The sequence below is a fragment of the Ornithorhynchus anatinus genome, chromosome 1, assembly GCF_004115215.2.
Source record: "Ornithorhynchus anatinus isolate Pmale09 chromosome 1, mOrnAna1.pri.v4, whole genome shotgun sequence".
NCBI lineage: Eukaryota > Metazoa > Chordata > Mammalia > Monotremata > Ornithorhynchidae > Ornithorhynchus > Ornithorhynchus anatinus.
Window position 1 is genome coordinate 21,036,153 of NC_041728.1, and position 23,066 is coordinate 21,059,218.

The 23,066-nt window shown below is 41.2% G+C and overlaps 1 protein-coding gene across 2 annotated transcripts in view; it reads right to left on the reverse strand.

Annotated features, from left to right (window-relative positions):
- RASGRF2 (Ras protein specific guanine nucleotide releasing factor 2) overlaps window positions 1-23,066 on the reverse strand; it is a 176,654-nt gene that overhangs the window by 103,718 nt on the left and 49,870 nt on the right. For both annotated transcript variants that reach the window (XM_001509960.4, XM_007656761.3), the window contains exons 2-7: window positions 19,762-19,868; window positions 11,166-11,313; window positions 9,390-9,479; window positions 6,439-6,692; window positions 3,249-3,328; window positions 2,055-2,248 (exon numbers count right to left, since the gene is read on the reverse strand). In XM_001509960.4, coding sequence (XP_001510010.2) covers window positions 2,055-2,248; window positions 3,249-3,328; window positions 6,439-6,692; window positions 9,390-9,479; window positions 11,166-11,313; window positions 19,762-19,868 — 873 coding nt within the window. The remainder of the gene's footprint in view (window positions 1-2,054; window positions 2,249-3,248; window positions 3,329-6,438; window positions 6,693-9,389; window positions 9,480-11,165; window positions 11,314-19,761; window positions 19,869-23,066) is intronic.

Genomic DNA, 23,066 nt, shown 5'->3' on the forward strand with positions numbered 1-23,066 from the left:
GCCATTTATGCGGCCATTTCTTGGTACTTTAAAGCAATTTGCGTTTCTCCCATGTTTATGTTGTTTTCTCATTTTTATTGTATTTTTTGGTTCAGAACACACAAACTTTTAAACCCCCATTCCTGGAAACATATGTGATTACATTTCTCATGGAATCATTGCATGACCTCTCAACTACCAAAGCTATAATTTCATTTCTCACTTTTAAAATAAATTTGCTACAACAAATATACAGCGGATTTGATTTCAAAGTTTGTTTTCCTGAGACTATGTCTTACAGTACATAAAATTGGAATACAACGCGGTTGATTATTTTGCATTTTTCCCTCATGAGCTGTTTTACCTCACAGGAAGAGAAAATTCAAACAGTTCAACCCCATTTAAAAATAAAAGACACAAAAAAACCAAAGCAAAATAAACAGAATAGCCCAAAATTATTCTCTAGCAAAATTTCTTCTGCATTTCACTATTTCTGCTTGCCGAATTGCATGCAACTTCTATAGCTAAAAACTGAGTCTTGGGTTTTCTAAAATTTTTGCAGCTGGGTTTGAGAAACTTGAGGGTCAACTTTAGGAAACTAACACAGCTTATTGCAGTCAGGTAATCAATGATATTCACTGAGGACTTATTGTGGGCACAGCACTGTACTAAGCACTTGTGAAATTACAACACAATTGAGTTGGTAGACTGGATCCCTGCCCTCAAGGAGCTTACAGTCTAGTGGGATCTGAATGTAATGGGATTCCTTCTTAGAATAACTGCAAGGTCTCCCCTGATTGATTTACGGAACATATATACAAAATTGATGTTTCGTAGAATTCAAGTGACAAACAAGCACTTCAGTAACCATAATTATGACAAGTTAAATTATTTTAAGCTTCTTGGGGGCAGGAATCAAGTTTGTTAAATTTATTATACTCTTCTGTAGCACTTAGAATAATACCCCACACATAATAGTCCCTAATCAAATATTATTGACTGAATTAGGTTTTGCTCTTCAGTGCAGAAATTCCATGCACTGAAAGATGAAAGGTGTCCCCTCCATCACTGCATTATTATTATATTATTATTATTTTATTTTGTTAGTGAGGTGTACATCCCCTTGATTCTATTTATTGCTACTGTTTTTGTCTGTCTGTCTCCCCTGGTTAGACTGTAAGCCCATCAATGGGCAGGGATTGTCTCTATCTGTTGCCGAAGTGTACATTTCAAGCGCTTAGTACAGTGCTCTGCACATAGTAAGCACTCAATAAATACTATTGAGTGAATGAATGAATGCTTGCCCACTTCAACCTCTCATTCTCCAGGATCTCTTCCCTCTCTATCCTCCCATTCACACAAGTGACCCCCATTTACAAAAGCCCTCTTTTCATCCTCTGGCCCCTTCCAGCTAGAGACCCTTCTCCCTGCTCCCATGCCTATCCAAACTCCTAGAATGGGTCATAAAAGCTTGCTGCCTAATTTCCTCTCCATCAGTTCTCTTCCTGACCCTTTGCAGTAAGCTGCTGAGATAAAGCCAGAGCAAAAGGCATTGTTTACATCTCATTTTCTGCTGAGTGCTTTGGGTACTGGGAGCCCTGGAGAGATTGCTGGAGGCAGGAGCTATGAGCCAACATGCAGTTTCCCCATAGTCAGAGCCCTGGAATTGCATTTGACAGGCAATCTGGCTCCGGGGAATCTTTTCAGGCTTTTGGGTTCAGGTGCACTGAACCCAAAACCTCAGTGCCTGTTTGACTTCATGAGATTGTCTCTCCTCCCCTCCCCTCCCCAAAACTCAGCCCAAGCCAAGCTCCTCTCTCTGTGTTGTCAGGTCTTGCAACAGTTTCCCTGGATTGACCACAAACAAGAACAAGAAGACAAGGCATAGTCCCCCCACCTCCTGATGAGAACAGATCACCCAGGGATCAGCGGGGGACCTGTAGGCCTGGACCCTCGCGACACTCAGCAACCCCGATTAGACTACACATCTTCATAAACCCATTCTGCCTGCACTTCATTTATCGGTGCGGCCAAACTTGCAGATATGCCGAATCAAGAGATGCCCCAGAAGTTACCTGAAACATTGGATACGTAAGGAAAGTTTCCAACATTCTCCCTTCACATGCAGGGTTGGCTTCATACTGCTTCAGGAGTTTATCAAAATCTCTGTTCTGCTTACAGTTTGCCAGGACTTGGAGACTGTACTGGTGATTACGGACAAACTCTTGATAAATATTCAGCATCGGCAGCAGAATGTCAAACAGGTCGGCTAGAAAGAGAAAGGAAATATTGTGGTTTATCAGCACACTCACCAGTACTGGAATAAATAAGCTAAATTATGGGGAACAGGACCTGGTTATCTAAAGTTTCTATACCAATCGATTTATTGAATGCTTACTTGTGTGCAGAACACTGTACTAAGCCTCTGGGAAGTAGCTAACTGGATCTGTGCTATCTCTACACTCCTGTACTCCTTTTAAAGCACTTACTCATGCACATATCCACCGTTTCATTCTTTTCTTCCTCCTATCTGCAGTTTATGTATTTACGTATGTTCGTATTTATTTCTGATGTTTTTGGTGAAGGACCTAACTTTGTGCTAAGCATTGTAAAAAGTTCTAGGGTACATACAAGCAAATCAGGCCGGACACAGTCCATGTCCCACATGGGGCTCACAGTCTTAATCCTTATTTTACAGATGAGGTAACTGAGGTAAAGAGAAGTTAAGAGACTTGGCCAAGGTCACACAGCAGATAAGTGGGGAAGCTGGGATAAGAACTCAGGTCCTCTGACTCTGCTTCTGTATTTCATTTTTGTCTTGCCCTAATAGATGGAAGGTAAACTCTTTGAGGGCAGGGATAGTGTCTCCTAATACTATTGTACTCCCACAGCACTGAATTGTGCTCTGCCTAAATGCTATTGATGGATAAAATGGAACTCAGAGCCCGGAAAAGCACACCGAACCAGTGGTTTGTGTCAATAATGGAAAGAACCCAAGGGCCAAATAGGATCTAAATAATTACTCCTAGCTGAAACAACTTCCGGGCCTAGGCTGGTCTTGAGGTTCGGATTCGAACAGAAGATCCCAAACAAACACGTCCATGAAATACTCCCAAATGATCAATTACATTTACTACATTCACTCTCTCACTCTCCTTCTTCAACCAGGTTAATTTCTGGGTTATCAGAAATTTTAATTTAATCACACATCAACACAAACATCAACTGTGAGAGAAGAAAATATTATGGCCTAAACAGCAGGGACTTACCTAAAATTAAAGTAGGCCAATTAGCTAGCCTTGCTTTCAGTCCTTGATGAAATATTTCATGAAGAAACATGATTGTTTCACTGAAAAAGATCACAATGATAAAAAGAAAGAAAACCAACTTCAAAATGATGCAGAAATATTACTGTTTTCTGACCCAGTTGAGTTCCCCGGACTTTACAATCGGAAGTTGGACTCTGATATCTCCTTGACCCCTACAGATCAGGCTAGGGCACTAGAGGAGCCCATTTTTAGCCCACCTCCAGCTCAGAGAACAGGGAGGCAGGGGAGGAGGGGATGCCTGGATCCCTTTTTCTGACTTTGGGAGGATTTCCAGGAATCAACAGAACTCATCCAATGGTCAGAGCAGGACCCGGTCATTCCCTCTCTTCTCATTCTTCTACTCCACGGCTGTAGCAAATTGAGTTAGGACAAAAGCTTTCGGTTTTTTATCAGTAAATCCTTGCAGAAGGACACTTGCAATCCTTGCAGAAGGACACTTGCAGTTACTAGAACTACTGGATCATCCCAGAAGGCCAGGTTCCTGCACCTATAGAACAGCCCTGATATACCTCCTAAGGGAAAAGCCTTCCAAGCAGACCCCACCAATACTTGCCAAGTCCAATGGGTCTGCATCTCCTTATTCTCCCAAGTCCATCCTTTCCCCATCTTTCCTATGTCTTCCATCACCCCACATGCTCCCAGACTCTATTTCATGCCCTAGGGTAAACAGTATGAGTCTGAGAGTCAGAGGACCTGGGTTCTAATCCCAGCTCCGCAACTTGTCTGCTCTTTGACTTTGGGTAAATCACTTAACTTTTCTATGCCTCAGTTTCCTCATCTGTAAAGTGAGGATTCAATACCTGGTTTCCTTCCTTCTTAGACTCTTGGTCCCATGTGGGAAAAGGACTATGTCCAAACTCATTATCTTGTATCCATCCCAGTGCTTGGTACAGTCCTTGGCCCATAGTACGTACTTCACAAACACCACACATTATTTTGCTCCTTTTCAAAAACTCTGAAGGAAATACTTTGAAACTAGGAGTTATTGGGTAGAACTAAAATGCCCTCTGAGTACTAGAGGGCTTTTACATTCTCTTCTTCCATTTGCACCAAGAAGTTTCTTATTTAACTGAGCTCTCATTCTGCCATTAAGATCTGTAAATGAAAATATATCTGGTAAATCTTTTCATTTAAAAGCCTTCTACACATTTACTGCAGGGACTTGGACAAGAAGAACCCTCCCAGGAGGACTGTTCATCTCTTACTTGCACTGGGAAACAGCACTCAAAAATGCAAAGTAATGTTTTACTTATCATGCTAAATAAGCTATAAAGAGTCACTATAAAGAGTTGCCTTTCAGTCGAAAGATGAAACTGTAGACTCTATCCATGGGAGCTCGTCAATATGCAGACAGTAGAGCAAATCAGAAATGAATGATCTTGGTCAATGGAAGAGCCAAATTTCCTCATTATTTCTTAATTGATTCAATTCTCTAGTAGCCCCTCAGTCCCAAGAAATGGCTTCGCTAAGGAGAACTCACCACACACACACACACACACCCTCCCCCCGCCCCTTTCAAAAGCAGAAAGAAGTGGCGGTCACTCATCTTGGTGAATGTCCTTCATATGCTATTGAGCCCACACCTGAGGAGAACTGTCCTCCACATTCCACCAACACCATTACAACAAAAAGCATGGAAAGTTGCTGAAGTTCTAAATTGAAAGTATATGAACCTGCCTACAGCTGCAACTTCAAAGATAAGTACATACAGGAAGCTTGAGAAAGAAGCCCTGCCTTCAATAAATTGCCTCCTCAAATCCACATTCAGCAGGGAAAGGGAATGGAGGCCATTTCAGATACGGTGGCAAACTGCTGTTGGTTGGCCAAGCAGTGCTGGAAGCAATTTGAATACTAGAATCTATGTCCCCAGTGCCATTTTCCAGGCTTCCAAGACCAACTAAATTCTATGAAGCCTCGAGACAATCAAAAACCAGAGTGGTAAATCAAATAGCCCTGACACTTCTTAATAGTAAAATAGTGGTATTTGTTAAGCACTTACTATATGCCCAGCACTGTACTAAATGCTGGAGTATTCAGGTCAGACGTAGTCCCTCGTCCCACATGGAGCTCACAAGCTGGTTATGGGCAGGGAACATGTCTGTTAACTATGCTATACTGTACTCTTCCAGGCACTTAATACAGTGCTCTGCACATAGTCAGTGCTCAAAAAATTCCATTGATGACGAGGAGGGAAAACAGGAGTTTAAGTCCCACTTTACAGATTAAGAAACTGAGGCACAAATAATTAAGTGGCTAGACCAAGGACACAGCAGACAAGTGGCAGAGCCAGGATCAGAACTCAGGTATTCTGACTCCCAGGGCTTTGTTCCTTCTCCTAGGTCACACTGCTTCTATCCTAGTAAATGCCTCTCAAGAAAGTCGTTGTTATACAACCTGTGGCACATGAATCATTATGTATTTGCTAATATCCAGGAGAATGAAACTAAGAAACATTGACAAGTACAACCTTCCTGGTAGCAATACTCAAATATTAAATTGAAAATGAACAGAAAATAGGTTACATATGTAACTTGGCTGTCCTTATTTCATACTCAACTGAATAGTGTCTCTTGGTAAACCCTAAAACAAACATTGATTCCACAAATGAGGGCAAAGATGCATTCCTCTAAGAAACCAAAATCATGTCTGTTCTCAGTTTCTGGATCACCAACCCTAGTGGGCATGCTATAGGTGTGGTGATGGGGGCACTCACTAGACCTGGGATAGAGAAGGTTGATGATCCCCTGAAATTAGGACCCACAGATACCCATTAACCTGGGACAGGACCTTGGTAGAAGCCTTTTTTGGTTAAGCAAAGCAGGAGGGATGGCAGAGCAAAACTAGGACTGCCAGGGAGGGAAGATTTAGTCATTCCAGAGGGTCAGGAACCCCAGAGGGGATAGAGAGGGATATATGGAGAATCAATCAGAAGCCAAGCAAAGGATAATGATGAGGAAAGTCTAGTTCTAATGAAAGAAGGATTGCGGATTTCGCTTTATCATCTCTCTTGAAGGAAATGGTCACACAACATAGCTTTATGGGATATAGTACTTTGAGAAGGAAGAGTGCATCGCTGCTGAAATAATGTGTTCCACAGAATTAAGCGAACAAAGGAAACCCACTGTCATACCTGTTGAGAAAAATGCTGCTAACATCATCATGGCTAATAGGAGGTTTCTTCGAACTTGCAGCCATTCTTAACGGCCTGAGAAAACAGTTCACAAGAACGTAGAGCTGATGTACATATTCTGACTCCGCCTCAACCATATTAAAAACAATCTGGTTTCTTTTTCTCATACTTTCTGCATGGGGAGAACAAATATAATCTTGAACAATGGTCTTCCATTTTCTTCTACAAAGCCATCCCCGCATAAAGCTCTGAACCTAGAGAGAACAACAAAATAGATAGCTTACTGAGACATATTCTCATTAACAGAAAAATTAAAACTGGATGCTCTGCCTGTCAATTTTTTCATGCTAAAAAAAATGATTCATTAAAAATAGGAAAGCACGTTAACGCAGTTTCTCATGGTTTGTTGGTATAATTCAACGAGTCATTCCCTTTTCAGCTATCTTGTTCTTAGTACGAGAAAATAAGAGGATTCAGTATACGCTGAAGCCTAAAGAAAGCTAAAGAATTAAGAAGGGAGCAAGGGAGCATTCAGGAAAACAGCCTCTTTCCCTAAAACCCTCTTCATAACCTCAATTTACTACATGTTACCTTGCTTTGGGAATTTTCATTCATTTTGCAACCTGACTTTGGATAGTCTCATTTTCTTTTAAAAAAAGCCATTCCAACTCTCATTTGTGATATTTTCAAAACAACTGTCACCATTTGCAGTGTTGTGTCACATAGTCATATATAACAGTTTGCAAGAGTTTTAGATTGCAAACTCATTTCTAAATGATAACACAATACCCTTTCAGCTTTCCTGCTCCCTGCTCAACATTTCTCACACTTTCTATTTTTTTCTTGGTACTTCATCCACATGAATTATGCTACCTTGTATTTAAACTAATTCCTTCACCACCTCTATTGTGTTTACAATTCTTTCTTATCTGTCTGCTAGTTTCATTAGCAACTATCTAATCTCAAACATACAATCCATCTTTGGACCTCAAAGGCCAAAATAAATTGCAATTCTTTTTAATTTAAAACAACATATAATTATTTTCATAACCTGACATTTTGCAAGTTATACAACAAAACCTACTGAAGGATTGCTGTAATTTATGATCCACTTCACAATTTCAATCAGCCTTAAATCAGTCTGGATAGGCACTGTCGTGATCTTTACCCTTTATTTCTTATATTTCCTACCTACAAAAGCCCATCTGTTTAAAAAGAGAAGGCTCTCAAGTGTTAACCCCAAAATTACGATAGATTCAATAAATAAGAAAAATTCTGATGCACTGGAAATGCTCCACTTGTTATTTGCTGGAACAAAGGAGTACTGCACTGAAGAGTACAATTAAATGGTGTTAGTCAACAAGATGCATAGCCCAATCAGGAGGTGTCTCATAATCGCCCTGATTAAAAGAGGGGGAAAGGAATTGTTTAGTCTGGCAGGTGATTATCAAGAAAGTGATTAAATTAAGGAAAAACATAGTGGAAAAACCTGCTGAAAGTTCAAGTCAAGTCTCTGCAAGGTAGATAAAGAAATTTTACCAACTAAAACACCTAAATAATTAGGCTGTGAAAGCAACATCACTGTCAGCAAAGCAATGGCTGACATGACAAGCATAGATGCACCCATCCATTTTCAGTCAGTCAACAGCATTAACTGACCTCCCACTGCTACAGAGCCCTACATCAGGTGGTGGGGACAACTAGGAGAAGAACTCATGGTCCGTGTACAAGAGGAACAAACAATCTAAAGAAAGGATCTTTTCAACTTTCTGCAACATTTTCTGAGCTCTGGGCTCTTGACAATCAAGCATTTACTGGAGGCATATTGTGCACAGAACACTGTACTAATCAATCAATCAATGGTATTTATTGAGCACTCACTGTACTCAAAGAGCACTGTCCTAAGCCCTCAGGAGAATGCAATACAACAGAGTTGGTAGACATATTCTCTGCCCAAGTAGAGCTCACAGTCTAGAGGGGGAATCCCTGCCATCAAAGGATGCACAAGCAGGTATGTGCCTGACTCAATCACTGAACTGGGGCGAGACATAAAAGCCACCCTTCCCGCTCCACTTTTCCAAGGCACCAAAGCCGGCAAAGAGATGCAAAGATGTTATCTCTTCACAGTAAAAATCCTTCATGTGGTTCTCCATGGTGTAACTCTGAAAACCTCTCTTCATAATAACTAATAACAATCATGACGATGGTAATAATAATAACAGTACTTGTTAAGCACTTACTATGTGCCATTTATTTAATCACATTTATTGAGCGCTTTACTGCCAGGCACTGTACTAAGCACTGGGGTGGATACAAGCAAATCGGATTGGACACAGACTCAATCCCCATTTTACAGATGAGGCAACTGAGGTTCAGAGAACTGAAGTGACTTGCCCAAAGTCACACAGCAGACAAGTGGCAGAGCCAAGATTAGATCGCATGTCCTTCTGACTCCCAGGCCCATGCTCTATCCACTATGGCATGCTGCTTCCCTGGTACTTATTAAATGCTGATTATGAACTGAACACTATGCTAAGCACCAAGGCAGAAACAAGGTAATCAGACACGATACAATCCCTAGCCTACATAGGACTCACCATCTAAGAGAAAGAGAGAGAGACCAGGCATTTTATCCCTATTTTACATATGAGAAAGCTGAGGCACAGAGAAATAAAATGACGTGCCTATAATCAAGTTGTTGTGGGCAGGGAATCTGTCCTTTTACTGCTATATCGTACTCTCCCAAAGGCTTAGTACAGTGCTCCGTACACAGTAAGCACTAAATAAATATGACTGAATGAAGTAGCATTGCCAGGACTAGAATTGAGCTCTCCTGACTGCCAGTTCCGTGCTCATCACAACTGGCTGGTCTCAGACTGGATGCTTGGAGAGGGAAATACGTACCCTTATGCCATGCCCCCTTTCAAGCAGGAAACTTTAAAAAAAATCACCTTTTTAATCTTCTTGATATCCGGATCCTCATCTTCCTGGTTGCCCTGATACGGTCGCATTCGTTCCTTCGTTTTATTGAGAGCAATAATCTAAAGAACACAGAGTTAAATAATCAGTTCAAGTCAGTTTCAAGGCCCTAGCATCTTCAATTTCAGTGCCTCCATGGGACCTGTCTCCTGACGATCATCCTTCCAGACCCTGGAAGACCTTTCTTTTCCAGGGTCCCCTAGAGCTCAGGGATGGTGCTCTCTCTCCCTTCCAGGAGCTGAATAATAATACCAATGGTAACATCTGTCAAGCACTTATGATATGCCAAGCAGTGCAGTAAGCACTGGGACTAGATACAAGATTATCAGGGTACAACAGTCCCTGTCCCCATAAGGGATTCACAATTTAAGTAGAAGGGAGAACCAGCATTGAATCCTAATTTTACAATGAGGTAACTGAGACACAGAAGAGGCCACACAGTAGGCAAGTAGCAGAGCCAAATTACACCCCAGGTTCTCTGACTCCAGGCCTATGCTCTTTCCACAGGGCCACGGTATTTCTCATCCAAACCAAGGCTGAGAGAGGGGGAACACCTGCAAAACTTCCATTTAGGCTCTAAAACATACAAGTCAGACAACTGTAGTGCTGAAGACTATACAGAAAACCTCTCTGAAATAGAATGTATCATTTTATTGGCCATTTGTGTCTGGTAACAAATACTCAGTAGGGAAAAAGGGGTCTAGAATGTTCCCCAGTCTAGTTTAATAACTGTCATATTTAAGTGCTTATTATGTTCCAGGCAATGTACTAAGCGATGGGGTAGATACAAGCAAATTGGGTTGGACAGTCCATGTCCCACACAGGGCTTCCCCTCTTAATCTCCGTTTTACAGATGAGGTAACTGAGGCACAGAGAAGTTAAGTGACTTGCACAGGATCACATAGCAGACAATTGGAGGAGCTGGGATTAGAACCCAGGTCCTTCTGACTCCCAAGGCCCATGTTCTATCCATTTTAATCATCACTAAATAAGATCTTGAGTAACTGATTCCTAAGCAGATAAGTATGAGGGGCAAGTTCATCCCTAAAGACTACAAATCAGACTAGAATATATCTTTAAAACAAGCTTGATATGCAAATGTCAGAGAATCACTTTGTAAATGTCTATCTCTTTCACCAAGGCAGACAAGAATCTGTTCTACCTTGCTATGGCAAAGGAAGAAAACAGTCATTTTGTTTTTAAATTACAAGGTCAGAAAGCATTTTCCCACCACACTGGATTTTCCAGTGCCACATCAGGACGCTAACAACTGTAATAATCTGGAGATCATGTACTGCAAGTTACCATCAGTTGGAATCACCACTGGAATCGACATAACTTCAATATCCCATATACAAGTGACGATTTGATACTTGAAATAAAAAGGGAAATACCCACGGCTGAGATTTTCAGAAAATTTCCCTGCAGAAGATTTGGAAGCTGCAGAAAGAAAAGAAAAGTCTTCCAGGATATCAAGAGTAAATGGTGATAAAATCAGGAGCTGCTGAGCTTGAACTAGCTCTGTCATCAAAGTGTATTGTTTAAACATATCACCAGAGTGTGGTTTAAATTCCTGAGAGGGGAGGGACAGGGTTGGAGAGAAGGAAAAAGTGATTTTGTAGAACCATTGGCCCTTCCCTGACTGCTCTTCTGTGTTGCAATTAAAACTGCAGACAGCCCCAAAGCAACAAAAAGAGTACTGAGAAATGAAGCAGTAAGAGGAGATCAGTTGGCGTGCAGGGAAATACCTCCGATTTCAGTCTTTCAATTTCTGTGTCTTGATCCTCCAGTTGATGTCGAAGTTGGTTGGCTGCAATCTTTTCCGTCTCTACGATCTGAACCAGATGAATGTATTTCTGCATTAACACTTCCCTTTCAATCAGAATGTCTGAATAGCTGGAGAGAAAATGACTTAATTAGCTTAACATCTGGATGCTACTTTTCATATGCTTCATTTGTAAGATGAATGGCAGTTTGTTCGGCTGTGTATGTGTGCAGGCCAACATTCAGTGCTAGATGAAAATCTGATCACAGCCTTTCATCTCCCTCCCCACAGTGTGTATGGAAAAACCATTTTTATATGGCTCGATAGTGACCAGTGACTCTCTCGTGTGATGGCATTCACTGCCTAGAATTAGACCATCACTGCCCAGAATTAGACAAGTTGCCATATTAACCTTCCTTTTCAGCTATTTGCATTCCTATTCTCCTTGCACTGAAAATGTCCCTACAATGTCTCGTGTCTCTACAATGACCAATTTTTTCTTCCATTATGGCTTATTTTACATCAACCAGAGCAAGTCCCAGAGTGTGGTGAGTCCAGTGGGAGAGAAGGACTGCCAAGTGCCAGTCAACCAAGAATGGAAAGATTGGATTCTGCTATATTCAGAAAAAAATCCCATCTGCCAATTGCACTTGATTATACATACAATGTCGGGCCCACCTGTCTCTCTGCCTCCCAAGACATTTGATAAATGCTATTGGTACTGAAAGGACTAACCAGAGATTGCACCTGGATCTAATGGGGTTGCCAGTGGAGAACGTTGTCAGAACAAGCCCCATCTGATCAATCTGGTTTTTTTTTGGTAGTCTGGTGATAATTGTTCTTTTGACTGAACTATGGCAGTGCCTCCATCAGCAGGCAATATTTTTCAACCCAAAAGGTTGCTACCTCCCTCATCTCTAACCGGTACCTATGTTGTGCATGTTACAGATTGGGCAGTGAGAAAAATTTATCTTAGAGGCCAGTCAGGAGGCTTCAGGAAAAATGGCCAGAAGGACTTGAAATAAACATTTTTAAAAAGTTCCTCTATTCAGGATCTCATGAGAACATATTAAGAATAGACCAGTGTACTAAGAATCTAATATCACCCCAGTTGTTTTCTTTCCCAGTCATTTACTTACCATACCAAATGCACAATTTATATTCTAACCCTACCATTCTTTTCTTTCCTTTCTTAACAACAATTTTTCTACTTGCGCTAAGAGAGAGCTGCCTTTCCTGAGGACACCATTTCACTCCTTAACAAGTCACGGACTCCAAAAATGACTTGCAAAATAATTAAACACAGAAAAATAATTACACCAAGACCTTTTTCCTCAACATGAGCTAACAAGCACCATTACTTTATCTTGATCTTAATAATATTCATTCATAATTATCATTCTCCAATTTATTTCCTGAGAGATTCCCTAGTTTATTACATTTCCTAGCATTTCTAGCTATCATGACATATTATTTTTATATTTTCTCCATTTAATTTGCTAGGTGGGCGGGGGGGGCACGCATATTTATTATTTTGCTGCCCGAGGAACTTAGCGTATGATTACCACTTAGCTTTCGATGTAATTTTAAACAATTGTAAAGTAATTATATACTATAAAATTCACTTGTTAGAGTCTGAAATGATTTAGAAATGTGGGGCAGCTTTGCTGGAGAGATTAATCCTCAACTCTTCACTGCTCCAAGCAAAGCTCTGAAGGGCTGCTGTCCCAAACTTCCCAAAGTTGTAACGGTTGTCATAGAGGTGCCTGTCCTCTCTTCACCCAGCTCTGTGGCAGGGGACGGGAGCTTCCCCCTGGAATGGGTATGGGGTAGGAGTTGCTACCCCACCCCAGTGGCAGAGAAGGCCTACACCACATGGCTCTGAGAAGGTACTGCTAATGTACCCCTATAATAATCAGATTAATACACATTTGATTGGGTAGTGGTGTTGCTGCCACATTTTAAGAGTTCAGGTTGTATGCTCTGAAGGCTGGCTTCTTTTTACATGCCACGCTTTGTTAAACATATGGTAAAACAGAATTCCTGCCCATGAAGTCCTAGAATATAGTAGTCAATCTGACCACAGCACTGAAGCAACGCTCATCACAATACAGCTTTACTGTACAGCACATGTGAAGAGAGTGGATACCAGCAGAATGCTGAAACAATTGCAGGATGGTGCTGATGAGGAGTAAACTGCAAGCAGGGAGGGCAAATTAAACTTTCTCAAATTTAGTTCATCTCAACCTCAATGGTGGAGCAAGCACATTGGTGAACTGCTGGGAGTCAAAGAAGCAGACACCAAATGGAAGTGGGGGTGGGCTTACTTTAAGGAGAGTCTTCAGGAAGATTTTGATAGGTACTATGCGCTGCAGTTAGCACTTCGACATCATAGCCACAGCTGGTGGGATCCCAAAGTAGAAGCCAGGGCATTTCAGACCACCACAGAACCAAAACCTTCCACACTTCTCTAAAGAAATTATATGACCCTGAAAATGCCACCATGGCACCTTTGAAGACAAGGAGGTAGAAGCAGTGTGGACTAATGGAGAGAGCAGGGGCCTGGGAGTCAGAAAAACCTGAGTTCTAATCCCAGCTCCGCCACTTGTCTGCTGCAAGACCTTGACCACGTCACTTCACTTCTCTGTGCTTCAGTTACCTCATCTGTAAAATGAGGATTAATGACGGGAGCCCTATGCGGGTCAGGGAATGTGTCCAACCTAATTAATTTGTATCTAGCCCAGCACTTAGAACAGTTCCTGGCACACAGCTAGCACATAACAAATACTATAAAAAAAGGAGGGGATCATAAGAAGATGGCAAGAACACTTCAGTATCCTCCTCAATATGCCTTCTACTATTGAAAACAAGGTTCTGTAAAACAGACAAAACCTCCCAATATGACAGAGTACTTATACCAACTACTGGAGAAGTCACTGTGATGGAGTCAAGAAAACTGAAAAAGCCCTCGGGGCCGGGTGACATATATGCTGACACCTTGCTTAAGCACTTGCACAAACTCAATCTATGGACCCCTGAGGAAGTGCTTAGTATCTCAATGTTGCCCCTATTGTCACCATCTTCAAGAAGGGTGACAGATCAGATAGCAGTAATCAAGGTGTCTCATGTAAGATCCTAGTCGTAAATCCTCCTGGATTGGCTACTAAAGAACACAGTCAACTAAGATCTTCTACCAGATGAGTCCAAAATCACAATGTGGCTTCGGTCTACAGCGTGGCATGGTGGACATGATCTTTACTGCACATCAGAAAAAGAACTACAGGAAGCAGCACCAGAGCCTCTATAAAGTTGTCATAGACCTAAATAAATAATAATAATAAGGGTATTTATTAAGAGCTTATTGTGTGCCAAGCACTGTTCTAAGCACTGGGGTAGATACAAGTTAATCAGGTTGGACATAGTTCCTGTCCCACTGGGGCTCATACTCTTAATGCCCATTTTACAGATGAGGTAACTGAAGCATAGAGAAGTTAAGTGATTTGCCCAAGGTCACATGGCAGACACGTGGTGGAGCCGGAAATAGAAGCCAGGTCCTTCTGACTCCCAGGCCCGTGCTCTATCCATTAGGCCACACTGCTTCTCTGTTAAACTTATTCTATGCTGTCATGCCAGATGATACCACAAGAGAACTGGATGCAGGTGGAAGAATATGCCTTCACACTTCTGAGACACTATTTTAGCTAATCAGACTTTGAGCATCACCCAGAGTCCTAGAATCACTCATTCAACAATTACTGTAGGCAGATGACTGAGCTCTAGAGACCCACACTCAGGAAGACTTGAAAATGCCTGTAGTCTGCTTCATTCAGTCACCAAATGCTAAGACTAAGTCTAAATAAAACTGAGGTTACATATATCAGTCTGTGCCTGGGAAGCCATACACACAACCCAAAACTCATACAGGCAACTCCAAGCTGATGGAACTCTGCTACCAAGACAGCACACTGACCAACAGTTTGACAGTGTTTGAAAACCGAATCAAAAAGGCCAGTATATCCTATAGAAGACTGGCAAACAGTGTGGCAAAAGTGTAGGATCAGGGTTAAGAATAAACTACAAGTTTAAAGAGCTGAAAGTCTGGGACCTCATACAGGTACCAGCAGCATGGACTGGTGGATAGTGGGGCCAGTTGTAACTTCTCTGTGCCTCAGTTTCTTCATTTATGAAATGAGGATTCAATACCTATTCTCCCTCTTATGTGGACTGTGAGCCCCATGAGAGACAGGGACTGTGTCTGACTTGGTTATCCCATATCTACCCCAGTGCTTATTACAGTATTTGCACAATATAATGGATACAGCATGGGCCTGGGAGTCAGAAGGTCATGGGTTGTAATCTCGGCTCTGTCACTTGTCTGCTATGTGACCTTGGGCACGTCACTTCACTTCTCTATGCCTCAGTTACCTCATCTGTAAAATGGGGATTGAGACCATGAGCCCCACATGGGACAGGGACTGTGTCCAACCCGATTTGCTTGCACCCAACCCAGCCAGTTTAGTACAGTGCTTGACATACAGTAAGTGCTTCACAAATACCATTATTATTATTATTATTATTATTATTACTACATCTGGCTTCTAGAACAGTTTCACCAGAATCATTTACAGGTTGTAAATGACAAATGTATCAAATGACAAGACAGGATTCTGAACAACTAAGTTCTGTAATATACTCTGTCTCCTAGCAGAGAAGTTCTGCTCACTTTAACATAATCTTTTTGTCATTATTTTGTCAGAATCCCTTTCTCATCCCAAAGCCCTAAAGAATGTAAAGCACGCAACAAAAAAGTTACATGAAAGAGTTCATGATGCTACAATGAATGTCAATAAAGCCAATGTATCTAGCACTTCAGTAAAATGTAATCTTAAAGAATGTCTCTAGGCATGAGTGCCTATTTATGATATTCTGTTTTAAAACCTAAGACAAGTAAAATTGATTTTTTTCCTTGTTCTATGAGACTCTTTTTACAGGTGAACATAAGAGTTAAGAGCACTCTCCTAATTCTAACTAAAAATACTGGGGAAATAGTACATAGACCCCTGAATAAAATGAACAGAAAAGAATCAATACAAACTGTCTATTACATTTTTAATGGCCTTTCACAGACTATATGAAAAGTAACATGGAAAAGAAGGCTCTAGATACTTTCCTGGATTCTGTTGTAAGATTTTAATCACTCTTTGCCTTTCTTGAGGCTGAGGACAGCGATCCCAGAAGACATGAGGAAGGAGAGGGAAGCTCAGTGAGAAGATCTTGCACCTAATCTTCAATTAGCCTCAAATCCTAACATTTTACAGCTGGAGAAGCCCACCCAGTCCTGAGCTCTTTCTTCCACAGAAAATGAATTACGTTCCTTTTTGAAACACCAGTAACCAAATTAACAACAATATTACTTATAGAAGAGGTTTTTTAGACATTTCAGTCAAAAAAAATTTGGGTCATTTACAACGTTTGAAAATTCAATCACCCAAATTTAGATCAAATTAAAATCTTAAAAATTATATTTGGATAAAGACTACTAATTCAGGGTGGAAATTCCAAGAGACACAAAAATCCAGATTTTCAACATTATGACAAAATACTCCCTCACTTAAGTACTTCTGAATTTTAAAGGAGAAAGAAAGACTACGACAAAATACCATGGCTTAGTTTTCAGCTTTAGATAATTTATTTTGGTTTTCATATAATATGTGGCTAATGCAAGAATATATAACATGAATTTGGAATGAGTATATTTCAGGGCTTCAAAATTATTTAATTTTTTTCCTTTCATGTACCTATACTATTACGATATTGAGCTCTTTTAGTTTGTTGTCTAACATCATTATTTTCTAATTGTTGGGGGATTTACATCATGCAAATTTCACCACGTGTCAATTCAACAGCAATGTTATGATAGTCACGGTTCTTAGCTGCAATTAATCTTACTCCTCAGAGACAATAGGGGTGAGATTAGGATTTGATTTTATTCTTTGTCACTACTTGGCCATGCCTGGAGCACAACACAAGCCACAGAAATGCAGCAAAGAATAAGAATCATTCAGGGACAAAACTGCAAATTTCTTTAACAGCATGCAGGATGCTGATTAAGTGGAAGATTTAATAGGGGGATTAAATCTCCTTGTTTTTACCATTAGTGTTAACTGGAATCAATCAATCAGTGGTATTTATTTAGCATGTATTTTGTACAAAACACTGTTCTAAGGGCTTGGGAGAGTATAATACAACAGAGTTAGCAACTGGAAGGACCCAGGGTGAGGATAGTCAAACAACTACCCAGCCAGCTCCAATCTAAGCTTTATAAATGAGAGAATAAGGCAGTTTCCTTTCTTCCTAGCTTTGACACACACCTGCTTATGCTTCCACCATTTGAGTTCCTAGAAAAATGTTTCATCCTTCATCATGTCCGAGTTGAATAATCCCTTAGCTAATTATATTACAAATTATGGTGTGTCACTCTCATAGTTTTTTCAAAGAAAACTGTCATTAACAAATAAAAAGCTGCCATAAAACACGGGATAGCTCAGGTAAGTTTAAATTCCAGTAAACAATATGTGAGTGCTTAATGTGTTCAAGGCACTGTACAATGGGATTGGGAGAGTAAAGGAGTTAATAATAAGAATAGAAGTTGTGGTGTTTGTTAAGCACTTTTTATATGCCAAGCATTGTGCTAAGCACTGGAGTAAATATAACATAATCCAGATCGAACACAGTCCTTGTCTCACATAGGGCTCACAGTCTAAGGGACAAAGAGACAGGTACTCAATCTCCATTTTAGAGATGAAGAAATTGACGCACAGTGAAGTGACTTGCCCACGATCAACCAGCAGGCAAGTGGTGGAGCCAGGATTAGAACCCAGGTCTCCTGACACCTAGTTCTGTATTCCTTCCTCTAAGCCACATTAGTTTCTGCCCTCATGTAGTTACAATTTCATGAGGTAATGTATACACTGAAACAATTTACAATCAGGAGGAAGGAAATGGTCATGTACATGTTAGTGTTTAAGTAGCATAGGGAATGCAAATTGAAGACTGTGATGAGGGCTGTATTGCTGTTTAAAAGGGGAAAACAAGGAAGTAGCAATCATTTAAATAGCAAAACAGATTAAAATACACATCCAGAAAGTCACCTCCAAATCCACTATTCTAGGCATTTATCGGTAATAGGAAAATTGCCCTCTTCTCATTGTCACCACATGGGCTTTGGGGCTAAGAGTAAGTACTTCAAATAGGCTTAGTACAGAACAATCCCCAGGAGAACAATGATAGCATAGACAGCAAAGCCTCAGTTGCTTCACCTTGCCATCTAGATGCTTCTCTGCTTCTCCACCAACCCAGGGCCCTGTCTGCATCCTAAAAGTCAACGATTGTTTCCAACTTTCCCAGCAGTGGGTTGTGAGTTGCATTCAGACATCGGTGGTAACCACAGTAAAAGGAAACCCCATCAGCCTGGTGACCAGCATGGGGAGCAGAGTGTAATCCTGACTGACTCAAACATTGTAATGCTAATAGACCATGGAAGGCATGGCAGCTATAATAAGCTTCGTTGATTTTTATTTGGTTCAGCATCCTGCCTCAGCAACAGGAGAGTCTCTTTCAGGTAGTTTGAGCCCTGGTGGGTTCACTGCTGTGATAAGTCACAGTATCCTTAATCTAGTTCTCTGGGTCCAACCTTACTTCACTGATCTCCTACTAAAACCCAACCAGCACATTTCACCAGTACCAACCTATTCACTGTACCTTCATTCCATCTTTCTTGCTGCCAACCCCTTGCCCACTTCCTCCCACTGCCTTGGAACTCCCTCCCCCTTCACATCCAAAAGATCACCATGCTCCCCATCTTCAAAACCCTACTAAAATCATATCTCCTCCAAGAGGCCTTCCAATGAGTAAGCCCTCACTTGTCTCCAATAGCACTTTCTTTTGTATCGCCTATGCACTTGGGTCTGTACCCCTTAAGGATTTTGATGTTCACCCCTCCCTGAGTCCCAGACCACTTATGTACTTATCCATCTGTAATTTACGTTAATGACGGCCTCCCCCTCTAGTCTGCAAGCTCTTTGCGGGCAGAGATCCTTTTTATCTACTCTACTGTATACTCCCAAGTGCTTGGTACAGTGCTCCAAACACTGTAAGCACTTAGTAAATATCACTGATTGATCGATTAATAAGGTTTCCTGTTTTCTTAGGTCGAGGGGAGTCAAAAAACAATGCGCCTCCTAAAGGCTTGATCTCTAACTCCTCATACTTTCTATTTATCTCTGAACCTCTGGATCCCTCCCTCACTTGAGATGATGCCAGTAAGGAGCGATCCTGTTCCTTAAAGAGGGCACAAACTGGCCAAGTCCTGGGCTTCTCTGGAGTGGTAAGGGGAATCTCTATAGGACATCACAGTAATCTAGTTCAAGAGAGGCCCACCTCCTTTCTCATCAATGAGGAACAGGTATTCAAAGGTAAAATGATTCTAAGATCATCATTGCTCCTGAGAACAGTAAGTGTGGAAATGACAGCATTTGTCCACCCAACCCATTCCAAGGATGCAGAGATTGCTGTAGTACCTGGCTTGATGAATAGCATCCATCCATTCTTTGCCATCATGTTCCTCTTCACATCGGAGTTCCAAAGGCTTCTGACCTTCATGGCCAAAGACAACCGTGAAGTAGTACTTGGAAAAAAAGGGAGAAATTCTTTATTAATGGTATAACTATGGCAATGTATCAAGTTTCACATACTGAAAAGATTTCCACAAGCATTCTTGGCAGTTCTTTCAAAAGAAAGAACTTCCCCCAAAAATGTTGACTGCCCCAATCCTCCAAGTACCTGGGATCCAAACAGCCTCCTAGGCCCGCATGGAGGCAGAACATGATATGCTCTAATCCTCCTTTAAAACAAAATCTGAAAACCTGCCAAAAAAATTCAACTAAATCTCATGGAGTTTATATAGCTTTTCCATTTTTGCACATATTTTCCAACTTATCCAAAAATCTGGAGGGAATGGGTTCTGTTTATTTTGCTTATTAGTTCATTCACTTACCTTTACTTTAAGTGAAACATTCTGAACAACAAAGGAATTTTACAGTGTTTTGAAATGAGGGGCATGAGAGATGAAACACTTTCACTTACAAATTTCGGGGACTGCTAAATCTCCATTTCTCTGCTCCTGCCCAATCTTTGTATCTCTTCTGATATATGAGCCCATCCTACTCTTCCTGACAAACACTTCCACCTTAACTGTTCTAGAACCATCCCCTATCCCTTCAGGGTAACCCGATTCTCTTCTCCCCTTCACCGCCATCCAAATGAAAGAGAAGTTCTAGATTCTTCTGAGCTTGAAGTTTCATTTTTCAGGCATTCATTCTCAAAAACCATCTTATAGATGGGAAACTAAAGTTGGAACAGGTTAAAACACTCATCCTGGGCCCCGTGGAGAGTTATGTCTGTGCCAGCAAAAAGTTTTAATTTTCAGACTCCCAAAATCAAACTCTTAACCACTAAATCATTCTTCCTTCCAATAGGTACAATAAATTAAGTGAAAATTAGTGATTACTTTCATAAGCAGGTGCTACCACCCACAGAAGTAGAGAAGAAAGAAGACACTAATCTTGGAAAAATCTACTCTAAGATATTTGGCACACATAAGAACATAGAAATTTCAAAAATTGTTCAGGTTTGATTGCAATTAGTCCAAGAAGTGAATGGCTGGTGTGCAGCAGACATTTCTATCAACAATGTGCATCAGTATGCAGGATACTACTGAAAAACTCAGCAACAGCTTCTTTAGTACTAGTCATTGTTATATTGAGCACTGAATGGGACGCACAATACTAAGTGCTTGGAAAAGTACAAAAGGGAAAAAAAAATTCCTTTCCCCAATCGTGATTGTTCTTGGGGACCAATAACGATTCTTCTGCTCTTTGGGAAAAAAAAAGATGACCTTTTATACTGGATCACAATCCCAGCCACAGGAATGCCCATAAAAGTCTGTGATATGAAGATAAAATTAAAGAACATAAAAAAACAACGATGAGATCATCAACAAGATTTTGTGAGCACCTAGTAGTAGTAGTAATATAGTCTAGTGGAGAGCACAGGCCTAGGAGCCAAAGGACGAGCGTTCTAATCCCAGCTCTGTCACATGCCTGCTGTGTGAGCTTGGGTAAATCACTTCACTTCTCTGTTCCTCAGTTACCTCATCTGTAACTCTACTCTATCTTTATCCCCTTTGATCTCTCAAGTGTCTTTGATATTGATGACCACTGCCTCTAAAAATGCTTTTCAATCTTGTTTTTAACATTTCCTCCTGGGTCTCCTCCTACCTCTCTAACCACTTCTCAGTCTTCTTCATAAGCTCTTTCAACCACTTCACCCTATACATGTGGGTGTCCCTCAAGGCTCACTTCTAGGAACCACACTCCTCTTTTTTCACTTTATACTCCATACCTCAAGGAGCTCTTTGGCTTCCATGCCTTTGACTATCATCTCTACACAGACGACTCCCACAAATCTATCTTCCTCCACAAATATACCTTCCTCCACACTCTCACATTTCCTACTGCCTTCAGGAGATCTTCAAATGGATGTCTCTCACACCGCAGGGTCAACATGCCTAAAACTGAACTTCTAGTTATAACTTGAGTATTAAATGAACCCCTGCTATCTGGCTTCTGCCCCCTTTAATCCACGGTGATGGCCCTCTCCAAGGTCACCAATGAACCTCTTCTTGCCAAATCCAATGGCCTCTATTCCATCCTAATCTCTCTCGACTTCTGGCCACCCCTTCTCCTAGAAACATAATCTAACCTTGGTTTTGCTGACACTATCCCCTCCTGTTCTCCTATCTCTTCAGCTGTTCCTTCTCAGTCTCTTTCAGTGATTCCTCCTCTGTCTCCCAACCCCTAACAGTGGGAGTGCCTCAAGGCTCAGTTCTGGGTCCCCTTCTAATTCTCCATCTACATCCACTCCCTTGGAGAACTCATTCACTCCCTTAAACTACCACCTCCATACATACGATTCCCCAATTTACATCTCCAGCCCTGATGTCTCTCCTTCTCTTCAGTCTCATATTTCTTCTTGCCTTCAGGACATCTCTACTAGAGTGTTCAGCTGATACCTCAAACGTAAACTGTCCAAAACAGAACTCCTCATCTTCCCACCCAAACCCTGTCCACTCTCTGACCTTCCCATCACAGTACACACCACCATCCTCCATATCTTATATGCCTGTTACCTTGGTACTATCTTGGACTCATGTGTTTCATTCAACCCACATAAGCTATCAAATCCTGTTGGTTCTACTCTCACAACATCTCTTAAATTTGCCCTTTCCTATCCATCAAAACTGCTACTATGCTGATCCAAGCACTTATCATATCCTGCCTTTATTACTGCATCAGCCTCCTCATTCACCTTCCTATCTCCTGCCTCTTCCCATCCCAGTCCGTAATTTAGTCTACGGCCTGAATTATTTTTCTAAAACATTTGATCTACATCTCCCCTCTACTTAAAAACCTTTAATGGTTACTCTTCCATCTTCGCATCAAACAAAAAACTCATCGGTTTTAAGGTACTCAATCAACTTGACCCCCTCCTCCCTTGCCTCACTGATCTCCTACTACAATCCAACCCACACTCTTTGCTCCTCTAGCTTCAACCTACTCACTGTACCTCAATCTCAGCTGTCTCACAACTGACCTTTTGCCCATATCCTTCTTCTGGCCTGGAACTCCCTCCCCCTTCGTATCTGATAGACCTCCATTCTCCCCATCCTCAAAGCCCTACTAAAATCACATTTCCACAAGAGACCTTCTCTGATTTAGCCCTCACTTGCCCTATTCCCCTTCTTTTCTATACTGCACTTGGATGT